This window comes from Tauraco erythrolophus, chromosome 3, assembly GCF_009769465.1.
Source record: "Tauraco erythrolophus isolate bTauEry1 chromosome 3, bTauEry1.pri, whole genome shotgun sequence".
In the NCBI taxonomy this organism is placed as follows: Eukaryota; Metazoa; Chordata; class Aves; order Musophagiformes; family Musophagidae; genus Tauraco; species Tauraco erythrolophus.
Genome location: NC_141467.1, coordinates 87,392,295 through 87,405,309, shown reverse-complemented (window position 1 = coordinate 87,405,309; position 13,015 = coordinate 87,392,295). Strand labels below are relative to the sequence as shown.

Genomic DNA, 13,015 nt, shown 5'->3' with positions numbered 1-13,015 from the left:
TTTGAACTTAAGTGCAAAAGTAGTATTCTTGAATTGAGCTGTTCTACTAGCATGACTTTAAAAAAATAATAATTTTTATGATTCAGTGTGTGTATTCCAGAAACTTCATTGCTTTGAATCCATTGCTCATTTATTTTACAAAAGTAAAGATGAACTGAAATGTTAATGTTCTTAAGACAAATTAAACATTCCAGGGTAAGTAAAATTTACAGAGGTTTATCAACAAAATTAATTAATAAACCAGAATATCTAGCAATATGACTAGAATCATAAAGGAGGATATTGCACTGAGAACTTAAGTATCTGTTGGGTGGGGTAGAGTAGGAAATTTGAAAGTATATTCAACAGCAGAACAAAGGTTTTGTTCCCTCATTACTAGAATCTTGTAACCAGTACATGTATGGCTTGTGTACCTTCATCGCCTATTTTATATACATTTTTATCTATTTACTGGTAATGGTATGAAAAAATATTAAACACCAGGACAGCTAGTTAAGTGATCAGAAACACCAAACAATAAGTATCATTTTTTACTGAAATATTTTAAAAACAATATCTTAATGTATATTTTATTCTCTTTTTTTTCTTTTTTCTCCCTTTCTCATTCTGTCCCCCTTTTTTTTGGCTATTGGTGTCTCTTGCCTTCTCTCCTTCTTGTTTGGTCAGTGGTTTTTGGCCAGTTTGTATTTTTCCAGACATCACTCCATGATGTAGTTGAAGTATATGATGGCCCAACTCTGCAGTCATCTTTGTTGTCCTCTCTCTCAGGATCTCATTCAGGTATCCTTTAATAGAACTGTCATTAAATTGTTATTTATTTTTTACAAACCTAGAAAGATAGTGTAGTCAGGAAAAAAAAAGGAAAAATAATTTTCGTCTTTTCTTAGATACAATTCAGGGAAATATATGAAATCAGGGTTTTGAACTAAAAGCCTGATCACTCAAAACTCTTTGCATTAATGAATAAAAGGAAGTAAAATTGAATCTATTTAGTTTTTTTTCTTCTGATATTTAGCTATTATAATGAGCGTTTTAGGCTTCTTGCTCTGTGCCTTTATGATTTTTATCTAGTGAGCAATCTGAAATGGGTATTAAATATTTAAACGGGAAAGCAGCATGTATTTCTAGCAAAGTAAAATTGTATAGAATATGTGCACATTAACTCAATTAAAAGATGTATGAGTGTTGGGGGTGTTTTTTTGGTAAAGGAAAAAACCCACAAATATTCCTAACAACTGAGAGGAGTTTTAGTACCCCTTTTCTAGAATGTAATACTGCCAACATAAAATATTGACATTGCGTATGTCTTGCAAAGTTTACTGAAGTAGAACAAGGTTTTGGGAGTGTTATTTCTAGCTGCAAAGATATCAACAAGTATTTTGAATGCTTCTTTAGTTAAAAGTGGTTATGATAGCTTTCTATTTGCTTTGTTTGAGTAGGTGAATCCCTTCCATTGAGCTCAGGTAACCAGATTACGGTTAGATTTACTTCAGTTGGACCAATAACAGCTAAAGGATTTCATTTTGTTTATCAAGGTGAGACAACATGGAAAAATGTATACATTTATTCTTTTTATCACAAATTTTGAAACATCAGAGAGGAACAGACTGAGAATGTAGAGAAAAGTAATAGCCTCTTAAAAATATAACAAGTTTTACTGTTTTTACATGTTTTGAAAAATCTTTAGGACTATTTTTTATCTCTATTTTAAAACTTAAATCAAAAATTTAAGTATAAGAGAGGTTCCAAATTTAAGAAGAAAGTTATACAAAGCAGCTGTTTCTGTTTGCAAATCTGACTGACTAATATTAAATCCATCTGGCTGCTCAAACTTGTTATCTCTCAATTTAAATATGAATAACTCTAAGTGTTATTACCAGTGGGTGAATCAGTGATCTTGCTGTTATTAAGGTACTTCTCTTGGTTTACATTATTTAGCTTCTTATGGGTCAAATGCAGAAACGGTTATACATCAATACTAGCAACTGCGATTTATTCTTTCATTAAATTTAAATCCTAATCTGATAGTCAGAATATATATTTAGAAATACTAAGGAATAAATGTAAATATCTATCTGACACAGCTATTTTATTTTGAAACCATGCATTAGCTGAATATTTCATAGTAGCATTTCTTTTCAGTGCCATTTTAGAAATATTTCAGTGTGGATTTTTATGCATTGCTTTTAATCTTTGCAAGGATATCACTGCTATGCTCTTTTAAATAGTAACTCAGACTTCAAAAGTGTGCAATCCATATTGTGAAGATTAATTTGGGGATAATGAAAATGTTCTTAACTGGCAAATAACTGAATGTTACTTCTAATAATTTTGAATATTGGGGGTTCAAAATCTCTTTTCCTTTACCAAATCTAAAATTAAGAATCCACAATTGTTTGTATGTTTGCAGCTGTTCCAAGAACAAGTGCAACACAGTGTAGCTCTGTGCCTGAACCGAGATTTGGGAAAAGGATTGGAAATGAATTTGCAGTTGGGTCATTGGTTCTTTTTGAGTGCAATCCAGGCTATATCCTCCATGGGTCAACAGCAATTAGATGTGATACAGTACCAAATGCATTGGCACAGTGGAATGATTCACTCCCTACATGTGTTGGTGAGTTCTTAAGGCTTTTTAATAGGACTAATTACTGCCTAAATTGTAGACCACTCTGTGTAGCTGAATGTGTTCCTTCTTTGTGATCTGTACAGTGTTTTATTCTTGCTTACTTTTATTCACTTTCCTCTCCATTCAAGGTTAAGATTTTATTCCCTTTTCTATTCTACCCTTGCTGTGACATTTTATGAATTTCATGAACATATTTTGCTGCTAGAAAATATTTGTTAGCTTCTTTTACATTAACATCAGTGACAATCCCTGGCTGTCCCTTAATCGAGAGTCAGAAATATCAGTTTGTGCTCTGACTGCTTGCAAGACTAAGATGCTCTTACCTTGCAGATCCCAAACATGGTATTGCAAGTTATTAGAAACAACATTTCTATATTAAAGATTTAGAACTAGTTATGCTAATATTGCTTGTCAGGAAAAAAAAACACAGTATTTTTTCAGAGCAGAAAATATACTTTGTCTGGCTCTGGTCATACGAGATTAAATTCTCAAAATTAATTTCTTAAATTATTGTGCATCCATTGACATTATGAAACTGATTTTCACCAGTTGGAAATCTGGTGATTGTGCTGAAAAGGCCCGCAGTAGAGAGGTAAAATTCTAATGGTACATTTATTTGTTTATAAATGAATTAAAATTGGTTATCATATGCACAGATGTATTTGCAATGTCATCAAACTTTTCCACCTGTAAGATCTGTTGCAGTACTGACTGCATTATACATTAATTTTGTGCAAATTGAATACACTGAGAATTATTCATTTTGAGGGTGAAGACATCAGAACTCCATTCTCAATCAAAAAAAGTAAATATATGTATGAATTAAGGTTAGCTTACTTTCCTTGGCAGAGAACAGATTTTTAATTAAAATTTATCCTAATCCATTGCAAAAAAACCACATTATGATATTATCTCCTGCATTAAGAAGTATATAAGCTGTTTTAGATGAGTGGAGTAAAGGAAAATAGAGAACATTTCTTTATTAGGTTGATTCGAATCTCCTGTGATGATTGTGCAAATCAGCTGATTGTGCATGATAGAGTCTGTGTGATTTTCAGTAAAATAAAATATTTTCTCCAAAATTTTAAAATTTTGGTAGATATCAAGACTAAATACCACAGGGATAATAATAAAATATGGTTAACCAGCTATATACACAAATAATGTTTATTTACACTGTTTCAGGTGTAGGAATAGAACTACAATTTATATATCAATAAGAACCTGAAGTATACAGCTATATTTCATGCATAACACTTTTATTAATCCATGGGCATGGATATGATGAGTGCAGTATTTCAATTTCTTTACTGATGTGATAGATCCATAGTCTGTAATGGGATAACTCACACAAGCAAAGAGAACAGTCAAGGAGTTGAAACTGGTGCTATTAAGTATTCAGACAACAACAAAGTAGCAGTATTTAAAAAGAATATATCTTTTTAATGATTTTTTATCTTTTATACTAATACAATACATAACTGTTCAAACTTCATTCTTAACCTCTAAAAATAATGTTTTATTTTTGTAAGATTACTAGGAGAGAATGGAATGAATTTCACTTTGTTAAAGGTCAAATAAATAGAGGTAATATGAGCAACATTTTATCAGGTAGAAAACTGATGTAATTCTGATTTTCCTTTATTCTTTTTTGGTCATTTAAAAGGAGATTTTTAAGAGACAAGATTTTATTTTCCTGAGGCGAATATAAATTTTTAAATGTAGCATAAATTTACAAAAGTTTTCAGCCATGATACGTTGAACATTGTGTAAACTTTTATAATAACTTTTCTGGCTTCTGAAGCTTCATACTTCTTTTCTTGCCTTGTATATTTCCTTTCAGTGCCCTGTGGTGGAATTTTAACAAAGCGCAAAGGGACCATTTTGTCTCCTGGTTACCCGGAGCCTTATGACAACAATCTGAATTGTGTGTGGAAGATCACAGTACCAGAAGGAGCTGGGATTCAAGTAAGTATACTTGCTATTTCCTTCTTATCATTATGTTTAAAACTACTTTTCCTGATGCAAGAGCATGAAAAGGTCATTTATTCATATTTTTTTTCATCTCACTAATGATTCTCACAACGGAATTTATTGTGCATCTTTTTATTCATGCAGTTGTTAGAAGTTATGAAATTTACAAAAATCTTAAAAGATGCACTGGGAACTTTTTACTTAGAAAAAAAATCACCAATAATTTAAAATGTGTTATTTTAATAGGTCAGTGACTCCTTGTATGCCAGAGGACATAGAAAGACTTTCCTGTGATTTTTTTTTTTTTTTTCCCATGGACAAGTTCTGTATGTTTTCCTAGAAACTCTGTTATGTACTCTATAGTTATGGCAGTTCATTGTGATATAAAGACTCTTCAGTATGTTTCCACATGAGATGGGAATTGATCTTCAAAATACTGACAAAATTCTCATTTACTAAAATTTAGGTTAAGAAATTCATGGAACATATAGCAGAAAAGTAACCATTAAGCCTAGTCATGTATGTCTCACTCTTTAAAATTTACTAAAGAAATTGACAGAAATCTGGTTATTGGAAAGGTAGTTGAGTTTCATAAATTAGGACTTTTAAACATCATCTGATTGAATTCCTATCAAAACACGTATCAAGAAACCATGGTAGCAAGTTTTCTGTCTACTCTTAGTTCAAAATACAACTACTGTAGAAGATGAATAAATAAAGAGCTCAGTAATAAAAATCAGGAAAGCCATTTTGGACAGTTTATTGAAGCTTTTTAATAAATTACATCACAGAGCTTTTAAAGTATTCTACTGTGTCAGGAAAAGTTATAAAAATAATATGAATTTGTAATGTGCTACTTTATAAGCATTCAGGAAAATATATTTTTTATTTTAAATACCTAAAAATACTTACGCAAAATGTAAAAACTTTGTGGAAGAACACAGAAATCATCGAAAATAAAACTTAAGTCTATATATGCCAACATTTATGAGTTCAGTTTTCAAAGCCACCGATATTCATTAACTGTAGCATTTAATAACCTAAATCTGTTTTGAGATTGATTTTGAGGAACATTGCTTGATTTAAACAGTTGACTAAGTTAGGATACTTTGTTCTGTGTATTTCTTATACAATTAGTAACGTAAGTTAATCACTAGGAGGATAGATCAGAGGATTTACATTAGTCATTAATTGGTGTACTGACTTAGGTAGTCACTGTTGCTTTTGGAAGTGTTTATCTCTTACCACAGACTGCATTAGATGATTAAATTACTAACTTTGATTTCAAGTTAAGTGTCTGATCTGGATGATACACTTTTTCTCCAGAGTCATAATAAAAGTTTATATTTACTGTTTGCCTTTTTCCTTGTTCTCATGAAGTTTGTGTTGTTTTTGTTTTTGTTTTTTTTTCTGAGCTAGTGAATACCATCCTTTCTATTATCAGTTACTGAATAAGCTATTCATTCACATTTGTATAAATGTAATGAAAACAGGGCATTTTCATGGGCATACCTGTATGATTGTAATTAGATCTGTAGAATGTTCAATATTATCACTGAAGGAATGACAGTCATGAAGTGTGATATTCATGCTTGATCATTTGAATCCTGTCTGATTTTCAGGGCTAGGTCTAAGGAAGATAAAATCCCTGATGTAGTAAACTGAATACAGATGATACAGGATGAGTAAGACAGGGCACACATCAGAAATCATCATACCATTTTTACTGTGTTATTTTTCATAAATGAGCATAGCTTTGTCTCTACTAAGGATGTAAAAAATGGCATCAGGATTGTTTTATTTGTTTGTTTTTTCACTTCATAGGAAAGAAAATAAAACGAATATATATATATAAATGTAATTATTACCATGAAAATCAACTACTTGAGGCAACATTTGAAAATTTAGGTGACTGTTTTTGTCCAACCATTTCGTGAGAATGCATGCAAATGTCGATATTCAAGATACTTTGATAGCTATTGCTTTTGTGTTTATGTAAATGCATAAAATTGGACGTTTTTCCTGACCAATGTTTATTCCCTCAGACACTTTCCTAGCTTTAAAGGAGATGAAAATAATATATCATCATTGCATATTCCTCTGTGAAATGTATAGATGGAATTTTGAACTATTTAGCTGTAACAGCTATGGAAGTATATGATTACATTGTTGAATATGTTGAAACATTGTGAGCAGATGTAAATGCTGAGTTGTTTGATATCAAAATGAAAAGCAGATATTTAAAAGTAGATTTAGGTAAATATGAAGAGTGTGCACTAAAAGCCTGCCTTCAGGCACATAACTTAAATATTTTATATCGGGAAATTAATCTACCATGGCTCCATATAAAGTTAGGGCAGAAAGGCACCTTGAGTAGATAATTCAAAACATCTAATATAGACACTGGCTCTGAATCATTGCCTAAAGGTATGTCTGTCTACTGACTACATGGGGAGTTTAGGGCAACTAGCATTAGTGGCACTAAAATAGATGTTTTAAATTAGGTGTTTTATGATGAATATAAAACTATATTCAGCAGCAATCTAGCCCTGAAAACACATAAAAACCATTAGATAATTTGAAATTTATTCTGAAGGTTTCCTAGGTCCGTCTACTTCCAATTCTTTATATCTTCAGAAATATTGCGGCAGAGACATCACCTGTAAGTTCTACCTAAATCCCTTTTTTTAAAAAAAAAAAAAAGTCATCCTTTGGCTGCAGTATCTAGCCAATTCCTACAAAAAGTACAGTGTTCCAAGAAACAAGTAGCCAAACTGAACATTTCTTTTACCTAGAAGAAGGTCCAAGTCATGTATTTCGCCTAGAAAAGTAACTTCATTACCTAGTTGTGCTGGACTTGGTGCTTATTTCTTCAGTTGAAGTTATTCCATTTTGGAAAAAATAAAGAATAAGTGAGGAAGAAGAGCACTAAAAGAAGCATAATTCTCTAACTTAGTGTCTAAGGTATCCTTTTTTGAGAGTGGTTAGGGTTTCATCCGTGCTTCTGCCACTCTTTAAATGCCTTTCATTAAACAGTTATTTCACTAAAACAAAAAAAGCACCATACTATCTGCCCTCCAAAACAGGACCAGGAATCTGACATTTCTCTACTTTGTGGTGAGCATTTTCACTATATGAGAACACATACATCATTCCTCTTGCAGTCTATCTGCTTACTGCTTTCCATCTCCTTATGAGCGGAAGGATGTTGTCACCTCCAGAAGGAATGAAGTGTATGTTCTGCCTTTTGCTTGTAGCATGCTAGTGACTGCTCCTCCTCAGGAGGTGAGTCAGTGATGAAGGTAACCAAACACAGGAGGTTGCTCTTACCTGGAGGCAGAATTGAACATAGCATGATAGATGACACAGCGTGCATCACTGTGGGACAGTTTTTAGCCCTGGATAAACTAGTGATAATCACAAAGAAACTACAGTAATTGATGATACCATGTTTTGTCTTCCCCTCAATGTCCTCCCAACAAGGCAATCACATTCTATACTGTGATAGTTTGATGTGTGGGGGGGTGTTCTGGTGGCAGGGGAGGGGATTTGCTCCCTGTGCCACCAGATCTGAGTCCCATCCCCCCCGGAGGAGGTTGAGCCAAATTGGCGCCTCTGCGAATTGCCCTATTTAAGTTGAGACAAAGGGGCGGGAAAGGGCTTTTTGCTCAGGAGCGAGGAGGGAGCAGGAGGGCGCTGCCCTCACTCCCGGCTCCCGGCCGGGTGGCTGCCCGGGCCCGGGCCGGCGCCATGTGCTCAAGATGGCGCCGGGGAGCCGCATGGGGGACTCGGTAAGCGCCCCACTCCCGGGGTGCCCGCCGGGCCAAGCTTCCCCAGAGAGGATTAATATCTAAGAGAAAACAACCACAACGACCGGGTCAGCCAAGATGGAGCAGGAGGAGGTGTACTGGAGCTGAGGTTTCCCTTGCAATCGGTGTGAAGATGGCAGGCGGCCCCCCTGCAGCCAGGGTGTACTCGGCGGAGCAGAAACCCACTCGTGGCCTGTGGAGAAACCCACGTCGGAAAGGAGATGCCTGAGCCTGGGAGAGGTCGTGGAGCAGGGGATGCGCGACCAGGTACTGTTAACAATGGGGCATGGAATGCACGACGAGGTCGTGGAGGCATCTGGAATCCGTGGGACAGCCGACGCGAGTGGCAGCAGCTCCCTAAGAGGCCGAGACTGGTAAAGCCCAAACTGGTGCGATCCATGGGGAGGATTGCAATCCTGCGGGCAGGACTCATACTGGAAAAGTTTGGGGACTTTTTCTTTGTGAGTAGGGGATCCACCGAAGCAAGGGAAAAATGGTGTAAAGACTCCTCCTCCTTTAAGAAAGGCACGGCAGTTAACAGCATGGATGAACTGACCTGCACTCCCCCATTCCCTGTCCCCCTATGCCGCCGGCGGGGAGGTAGAGCCAGGAAGGAAAGAAATTAGGGGGTGGGGAGGTTGTTGTTTTAAGATCTGGCCTTGTTTTCTCTTTCTCCTCTCAAGTAACCGGTTTCGTTCCCTTGTCTCCTGTTAAGTAACTGTTAATAAATTGTTTTGTTTTATTAAGAAAGCCTGAGTCATGTTTTGCCCGGGACCATGGTTGGTGGGTGCTGCCTCTCAGTTCTTGTCTCGACCCTCAATCCAAAAACCACGACAATTTTGGCGCCCAACGTGGGGCTGAGGAATTCGAGATAAGAATAGTGATTGGGAGAGGTAACGGGCAAAACATGGACTCCAGAGTGGTGAAAACAGAGGGACCTTGGGAAACTTTGATTGTTGTGTTTGGTGAAGGGACTAGGGGTGGATTGTTTGTGAAATGTGTGTTCTTGTTCAATGTTTTAACTGAAGTTGTGCCTAAATAGGGAATTCGCAGAGGCGAGGGGTGGAATGTGATAGTTTGATATGTGGGGGGGTGTTCTGGTGGCAGGGGAGGGGATTTGCTCCCTGTGCCACCAGATCTGAGTCCCATCCCCCCCGGAGGAGGTTGAGCCAAATTGGCGCCTCTGCGAATTGCCCTATTTAAGTTGAGACAAAGGGGCGGGAAAGGGCTTTTTGCTCAGGAGCGAGGAGAGAGCAGGAGGGCGCTGCCCTCGCTCCCGGCTCCCGGCCGGGCGGCTGCCCGGGCCCAGGCCGGCGCCATGTGCTCAAGATGGCGCCGGGGAGCCGCATGGGGAACTCGGTAAGCACCCCGCTCCCGGGGTGCCCGCCGGGCCGAGCTTCCCCAGAGAGGATTAAGATCTAAGAGAAAACAACCACAACGACCGGGTCAGTCAAGATGGAGCAGGAGGAGGTGTACTGGAGCTGAGGTTTCCCTTGCAATCGGTGTGAAGATGGCAGGCGGCTCCCCTGCAGCCAGGGTGTACTCGGCGGAGTAGAAACCCACTCGTGGCCCGTGGAGAAACCCACGTCGGAAAGGAGATGCCTGAGCCCGGGAGAGGTCGTGGAGCAGGGGATGCGCGACCAGGTACTGTTAACAATGGGGCATGGAATGCACGACAAGGTCGTGGAGGCATCTGGAATCCGTGGGACGGCCGACGCGAGTGGCAGCAGCTCCCTAAGAGGCCAAGACTGGTAAAGCCCAAACTGGTGCGATCCATGGGGAGGATTGCAATCCTGCGGGCAGGACTCATACTGGAAAAGTTTGGGGACTTTCTTTGTGAGTAGGGGATCCACCGAAGCAAGGGAAAAATGGTGTAAAGACTCCTCCTCCTTTAAGAAAGGCGCGGCAGTTAACAGCATGGATGAACTGACCTGCACTCCCCCATTCCCTGTCCCCCTATGCCGCCGGCGGGGAGGTAGAGCCAGGAAGGAAAGAAAATAGGGGGTGGGGAGGTTGTTGTTTTAAGATCTGGCCTTGTTTTCTCTTTTCTCCTCTCAAGTAACTGGTTTCGTTCCCTTGTCTCCTGTTAAGTAACTGTTAATAAATTGTTTTGTTTTGTGAAGAAAGCCTGAGTCATGTTTTGCCTGGGACCATGGTTGGTGGGTGCTCCCTTTCGGTTCTTGTCTCGACCCTCAGTCCAAAAACCACGACATATACCCAGATGGTTTTCACGGTTGTGAGACTCTTGTCGGAGGTAATATGTGGTTGTCACAAAGGGTCACAGGATTCAGAAGTCTGAATTGCCAATTAAATAAAAAAAAAAATTGCAATGCAATTGTATTCACTTAATGATGGTGTTCCATTCTCTTTGACAATGAGAGCAAGACACAACTTTCTATGGTTGAAAGCAAGAGAGGCTACAATTTACAGTCATCTTTGTGCCTGAATACAGAGGGGAAAAAGTTTGTGTTCTTTACCTCACATTTTTCTTCACAGGTGCAAGTGGTGAGTTTTGCAACAGAACACAACTGGGATTCCTTAGACTTTTACGATGGTGCTGACAACAATGCTCCAAGGCTTGGAAGTTATTCAGGTGACTGAGAAGATTTTACAATAAGTGCTTCACAGATTCAACTCTTTACTGTGAACACACAGTTCTTTCTAGTTCTTTTATATATGCATTTGTGTGTGTGTCTATGTGTGATTTTTTCCTCCTAGAATCAGTAACAGGTAGGGTAGTATTCTTTCTGTTTTAATCAGTCATCTCTTTGTGGACTTTCATGAATTTGAATATTTGAAAATGTTAGAAATTAAATATAGGCTCTCAAAATAGATATCTATTAATCCCATTCTTTACCCATTCTTATAGCAGCATCCAGAAATATAGACCTCTAAAAGAGATGCCTCTTGAAATTGTACATGACTAATGGATGTATTCTTTATCCTTATTTTAGATAAATGAAACAGTTCTGTTTGCCTTAATTTTTCTTATTTTGTTTTCCTTTATTCTACTTCATTCGTGTGTACACAATGAGATCACAGACAATAAGATTGGTGCTGAAACAAAAATAAATAATCATATTTCTAAGAATAGCCCTACAGAATATGTTCTGAACTGTTATTTTTGGCTGTTATAACTTAAAATTATGCCAGTTACAGGATTTTCTCTTGCCTTTGTGAAAACACTAGTGAATATTTCTCCTTTTGTACATAAAAACATGTAAAATTGGAGCATAGTCTTCACTGGGTAAAAAAATGGCAGGATACCCAGGCACAAAGAGTTGTGGGGAATGGAGTTAAATCCAGTTAGCAGTCAGTCAACAGTAGTGTTCCCCAGGGCTCAGTATTGGGGACAGTTTTGTTTAATAACTTTTTCAATGATCTGGATGAGGAGATTGAGTGCATCCTCAGTAAGTTTGCAGACAACACCAAGTCGGGTGGGAGGATTGATCTGCTTGAGGGTAGGAAGGGTCTACAGAGGGATCTGGACAGGCTGGATAGATGGGCTGAGGCCAGTTGTATGAGGTTCAACAAGTCTAAGTGCTGGGTCTCACACACACTTGGGTCACAACAACCCCATGCAACACTACATACTTGGTAACAGTGGCTGGAAGGCTGCCTGGTGGAGAAAGCCTTGGGAGTGTTGGTTGATAGCCAGCTGACTATGACCCAGCAGTGTGCCCAGGTGCCCAAGAAGGCTGATAGCATCCTGGCTTGTATTAGAAACGGTGTGGCTAGTAGGACTTGGGAAGTGTTTGTCCCCCTGTACTCAGCCCTGGTGAGGCCACATCTCAAATACTGTGTTTAGTTTTGGGCCCCTCACTACAAGAAAGACAATGAGGTACTGGAGCATGTCCAAAGAAGGGATAAAAAGCTGGTGAAGGGTCTAGATCAAAGTCTTATGAGGAGCAGCTGAGGGAACAAAGGTTGTTTAGCCTAGAGAAGAGGAGACTCAGGGGAGACCTTATCAGTCTCTACAACTACTTGAAAGGAGTTTGTAGTGGGGTGGGTGTCAGTCTCTTCTCCCAAGTAACAAGTGATGGGACGAGAGGAAATGGCCTCAAGTTGTGCCAGGGGAGGTTTAGGTTGGATATTATGAAAAATTTCTTCACTGAAAGGGTTGTCAAGCATTGAAACAGGCTTCTCAGGGAAGTGGTTGAGTCACCATCCCTGGAGATATTTAAAAGATGTGCAGATATGGACGTGGTTTATTGAATTCCAGCTGCTCCAGCCAGGAAGTCAAATTCATCTGGGGCTCAACTTAAATGCCTTTATGCCAATGTGCGCAGCATGGGGAATAAGCAAGAGGAGTTAGAAGTGTGTGCGCGCCTGTTGGGATATGATCTTATTGGCATCACAGAGATGTAGTGGGATGAATCCTATGACTGGAGTGTCAGAATAGAAGGGTATAGGCTCTTTAGGAAGGATAGGCAGGGGAGAAGAGGAGGAGGAGTTGCCCTCTATATCAAGGACCAGCAAGAGTGCATGGAGCTGCACCTGGGGATGAATGAGGTCCCGACCGAGAGCTTATGGGTTAGGATTAAAGGCAGAGCAGGGACAGGGGAGGTAGTAGTAGGGGTCTGCTACAGACCACCTGATCAGGAGG

At 38.6% G+C, this 13,015-nt stretch overlaps 1 protein-coding gene across 4 annotated transcripts in view; it reads left to right on the top strand.

The window, feature by feature from the left end:
• CSMD3 (CUB and Sushi multiple domains 3) overlaps positions 1-13,015 on the top strand; it is a 737,988-nt gene that overhangs the window by 590,467 nt on the left and 134,506 nt on the right. For 3 of the 4 annotated variants that reach the window (XM_086609527.1, XM_086609526.1, XM_086609525.1), the window contains 5 exons: positions 667-780; positions 1,440-1,535; positions 2,411-2,614; positions 4,470-4,594; positions 10,906-11,002. In XM_086609527.1, the coding sequence (XP_086465653.1) occupies positions 667-780; positions 1,440-1,535; positions 2,411-2,614; positions 4,470-4,594; positions 10,906-11,002 (636 nt within the window). The remainder of the gene's footprint in view (positions 1-666; positions 781-1,439; positions 1,536-2,410; positions 2,615-4,469; positions 4,595-10,905; positions 11,003-13,015) is intronic. The other variant, XM_086609528.1, reaches the window with a different exon arrangement.